Raw genomic sequence first — 4,789 nt, 5'->3', positions numbered from 1 at the left:
TGCTTAAAGCAAACAAACAAACATGGTTCGGGTAGAAATGCTTCACTCTTTCACAAAGGACATGTAGAAGACAGTAAACCCATTGATTTTTGCCGTTCCTGTGACATGGAGGTGAGTTCTGCTGGCCACCACGCTGGGAAAGGGCTTCTTGACATGAGGCTTGTCAACAGGTCTCAGCATGAGGATTTGAAAATCTGCCCCTTCCATATTGCTAAACTGAAGGGTCACATGCACAGCAAAGGGAGCTCAATTCCCCACACAGATGTTTGGCATCCTCAGCTCTTCATATGCCATGAGTCCAGTAATACTCATGTGGGTAAAGCAGCAGTGCTGTGGCCCAACATAGGGATACTCTGGATGACCATGACATTGTGCTGTGTACTGCTGCCTTGGAGGGAGCTCACTGTTACCAACTGTCATGGAAAGACAAGGGGACAAATCCTGGATGAAGCACATCACTGGTTGAAGGACTTTTACTGAGCCCAAATACTTATCTGCTTGGACATCCTGCCATAACTGTGCATGGAAGAGGAGACATTTAGATGATGATTTCTTTAGCCATAAATCCCAACCAATCTGATACATTAAAAAATAAAAATGTCATTTTTTCCAAGACTGATTGAAAGTCCCTTGAAGTCTGTGGCAAGAACTCCATTGGTTTCACCAGAAAGAAAAGACCACTGTTCTCCATTCTTCACTATCTGAACTTGAATTCATACTTTATCTGTCCTTGAGGCTTAAATGCATTGATTCCAGCAAAAACCTATGGATATAAAACCTCCACTGTAACTTCCCTCCTCTCACTGCCTAGAGGTACTGATATTAATACACTCATTCCTTCAGAGATGCACATAATTTTGAAGTCTGTCTCATGCTGTAAGAGCACCCTGTGCAGATTGTGTCTTTGCAGGTGCTGCTACAGAGCAAAAACATTCTTATTGTATTACTGGTTGGTATTCCAACCCGTGATTATTTTTTCCTTTTCAAATAGAGACCTTGTAAAGAGATACCACTTCTTAAATTTGTAAAAAAATAAGAACAAAAGTTTCCTTGGGACTTTTGGATATTTTCCCATAAAAAAAGGCAAAAGCTACCTTTAAAAATTAGTCTTGTTTGTGTTTGCTCAAATGCAATACAGGAGTTGTTCTTATTGGTTTTGACTACAAAAGCATACCAGATGGAGGCTGAACTTTGGTTAATTTCCCCCCTTTTATAAAAAAGTTTAATTTAGTGTTTGTCCTCTTAAAAAAATCACATCTGTTGCACAATTATAAAAGGCACATATAATTGACTTAAAGAAGAAAGTCCAATTTCCAACCTTAAACTGATTAAAATAAAAGACCATTCCAGAGTATTTTCACCAAAAAGCCCCCAACAAAACAAACAAAAAAACTCAAAACAAATTACATACAAACAAGACAAACAAGTGGCTAAAAAGGCTGTTTGTTTCGTTTTTATCTGAAGTTTTCAGTGTTGTTTTCTCCACCATTATGGCTGTATAGGAAGCAATATTAAATCATACATGATGACATGATTTGATTCATATTTTCTAGACACTATCAATGCAGAATGAGGTAATGACTGAAATATTTACTACTCCAGGCAACTCCATCATGTTTTTCCTTAATACAGCACAAAAACAGAAGTATTAGAGAAAACAAGAAATAGTTCGAAACCAGCAGAAGTGAATTCATTTCTTTGAGGTAATCCTTGCTATGATGTTCACAGCTGCCTTAGCAGGTCTCAAGTCCCAGAAGTCAATTTCTCTCTTCTTCAAGGATCTCCTGCCTTGCTCAAGGATAGAACGGACAGACAGACCAGAGTTCCCGTGCCCAGGTCTCCCCTAGTTGCAACAGGCAGATCCTTCAGCAGTAATTCAAGAATCAAGCTGTAGAGCCTAAGCAGAGATTAATTTATTTCAACAACTGATTGACAGCTCCCGGCTAACTGTAGGTCGGAAATGACGTGTGGCGTGAAGCTGGTCTAGTTCCCTGCAGCGTGAGATGCTCCACATCCACCACAGATCCACTCATTCAAACCTGGCTGGTGCCCAGATTGTCTTCACTGAGCTTTGCTCTGCTGCACGTTGGAAATTGCAGCCCCCACTTCTCCCTGTGGCCAGGGTCATCTGCCCTTGAAAAATTTTATTTTTTCAATGGAGGCAAGAGTCAAAGTTATATTGAACTCAAAATCCCCATCATGGACACCTGTCTTCCGGAAAGCACCACCTGAAGTGTTGTTTTCCCAGTAATGGTGCCAGTGTCCTCTGCTGTCTGCTCCAAAGCCATACACATTCACCTAGGATGTAAGAGAGAACTAGTGTTAAGGACTGGAAAGCAGTTGGTCTTTGTCTGAAATGTTGAAAAAACTCTTGATTCTTGGTGTATTTATAGGCAGCAACACTGCACAGGACCTCAGTGGTGTGACAAGTTCTTCTGCTGCATGACATGATGCAACCACAGAGTAACCATCCAAGGCCTATTCAAGGTATGTTACATCCCAAGCTATGCTGAGACACCACCATACCAAAACTCAGAGATAAAAGGAAATTTTTATCCATTAATTACTGTTTAGCAGCATGGAAAACATATTCCTGTACCCTAAGCATAATGTTTGACCTCAAGAGATCAGTGGCTTGGGATGGGAATTTCCTCTTTAGCCGATTAAGGCCAAAAAGAGTGTAAAGATTTTGATTTGGTCCTAGTCTTCCAAATGATGACCCATGTTGACCCCACTTATATGCTTAATTATATGACATTTGCAGTTACTTCAGAGGCAGATGGACATTATGTTCTTTGTGTGTGTATACACCTACAGTCTTTCCTCTCCCAAAGGCTTATTCATCAGTGGCTATGCCTGTCTCCTCTGATGGTACAAGTCCAAACATCACAGTTAATTTATTTAAACAGAGTGGTAATATGGTTGGGTTTCAATGTGTCATAGCCGCAAAAAGTGTGTCCTAAATCACCCACACCTAGGCCCACCCAAATATGATCTGGTTTGAAGTTATTTTTGGTGACATCAGAGCCCTGTTCATTGCCTGCTTACCAGTAAACAGGCTCCAGCCAAGCTGCCCATCCTATCTGTTGTAACTATGGTACAGTCTCTTCCAGCATCTTTAGGAGTATTTCCATCACCTCTCCAAGGTGCAAAACAGGCCTGGGTGATCAAAACTCTTTCATCAGTAGATCTGTGTCCAGTACAGGGATTTTGCCAGCATAGTGATTTTTATTCCCCATGCTTGCAGGATTGTGTAGAGCAGACCTGGCCTTACTCTAACTAGCTGAGTCACCAGTCACCTAGGAGCACCTCACATCACTTAAACCAGGTAATTTCCTCAAGTAACTGCTGGAGCAGAGGCATTTAGTATAACCTACAGAATAAACCCACAAGCTTGAGTTTGAAAATAGGCCACCTGCATTTGCCAAATGGGGTTATATAAGAGCTGGGGTCGAAGTTGTTCAGGTGTGATTATGTTTAAGATTTAGATATCCAAATGGAGGTGCCTGGGCATCCATTACAGTCAGTGGTGATTCAGGCAACACAGTCACTGTATACTGGGGAGCAATTCTGCTCCCCAGTGTCATACCAGGAAGTTGGTCTGCTGAATCAACCTCTTGGCACCATTGATTAGACAGGTAAGACCTCAGTGCAGTTGTTAAACGTAAGTGTCATTTGAGATGTCTTTGAGTACTCAAAACATCTACAGGAGGCTGGCAGAAGTCACACAAAGCCAAGAGATTCATGCTTTTTTGGCCTGACAGCTATAGCCAGAGGGCATGCCCAGGGCAACACCAATGGCTCTTGGTCCTTTAACAGTGTGGCAAAATATAATCAGCACTTTCACTAACAAGATGGGCACAGACACCATCATGTTTAGATGTCTTTTGATACCAAGCTGAATCTCTCTATTTAACTACATTCCCCTGGACTGCATCTTAAACCTTACTACTTGCTGACATTAAAAATTCCATGACTGCCAACTGAGTGTGTCTGCATGTTACTGAGGAGTCTCTATCTGTTTGAAGTACATGACAGAGAAGGTGGAGAGGGGGAAAAAGGCTGAGTGAGTGGACAGGGGTTGTTCTTGGCTCTTCAGTGTAAAATGTCCTGGTTTTTTATCCATATCACAGAATCACAGAATCAGTTAGGTTGGAAGGGACCACAGTGGGTCATCTGGTCCAACCTCTCTGCTCAAGCAGGACCATCCTAGAGCACATGACACAGGATTGTGTCCAGATGGTTCTAGAATGTCTCCAGTGAGGGAAAATCCAAAACACACACACATATATATATATGTCCAAACACACACATATATATATACATATATCCAAACACAGCCAGACTTTACCTCATCGCATACATGGAGAGCAAACATTAAAGACAAAAGGCCTGTGGAGGGATATCTCCCATGATGCTCGAGCCAGTTTTCATAGATGTATTTCATAAAAGCTGGATTATAAACCAGGATCTAGGCCAATTGGAGAGAAAGACACATTAGTAAATGGGGAAAAAACAATGGTAGCACATCATTCCTGAAGGACATTGGGGTAGGGGAGGGGGGAAGAAAGGAATAATAGTTCATCCTTGAGGGGAGGTGAATAGGAAAAATTAAGTCTCATATTAAGTGCATTTAGGAATACTTCCCATATGCAATTACATATGAATAGTCATTCCTTGGTATTGGTGTCATAGGATTCATCACAGAATTGTAGGGGTTGGAATGGACCTTACAGATCATCTAGTCCCAGCCCCTCCTGTCATGGGCAGGATATTCCACCTGCTTACA

General features: G+C 41.7%; 1 protein-coding gene across 1 annotated transcript in view; it reads right to left on the bottom strand.

The window, feature by feature from the left end:
- Nucleotides 1-2,036: 2,036 nt before the first annotated feature.
- ST3GAL1 (ST3 beta-galactoside alpha-2,3-sialyltransferase 1) overlaps nt 2,037-4,789 on the bottom strand; it is a 22,048-nt gene continuing 19,295 nt past the window's right edge. The window contains exons 5-6 of the mRNA XM_009076941.1: nt 4,352-4,471; nt 2,037-2,298 (exon numbers count right to left, since the gene is read on the bottom strand). Of these exons, the coding sequence (XP_009075189.1) occupies nt 2,125-2,298; nt 4,352-4,471 (294 nt within the window). The 3' untranslated portion in view covers nt 2,037-2,124. The remainder of the gene's footprint in view (nt 2,299-4,351; nt 4,472-4,789) is intronic.

Source organism: Acanthisitta chloris, unplaced genomic scaffold, assembly GCF_000695815.1.
Source record: "Acanthisitta chloris isolate BGI_N310 unplaced genomic scaffold, ASM69581v1 scaffold4626, whole genome shotgun sequence".
NCBI lineage: Eukaryota > Metazoa > Chordata > Aves > Passeriformes > Acanthisittidae > Acanthisitta > Acanthisitta chloris.
The sequence above is the reverse complement of the archived record's forward strand: the minus strand, read 5'-3'. Positions and strand labels throughout refer to the sequence as shown.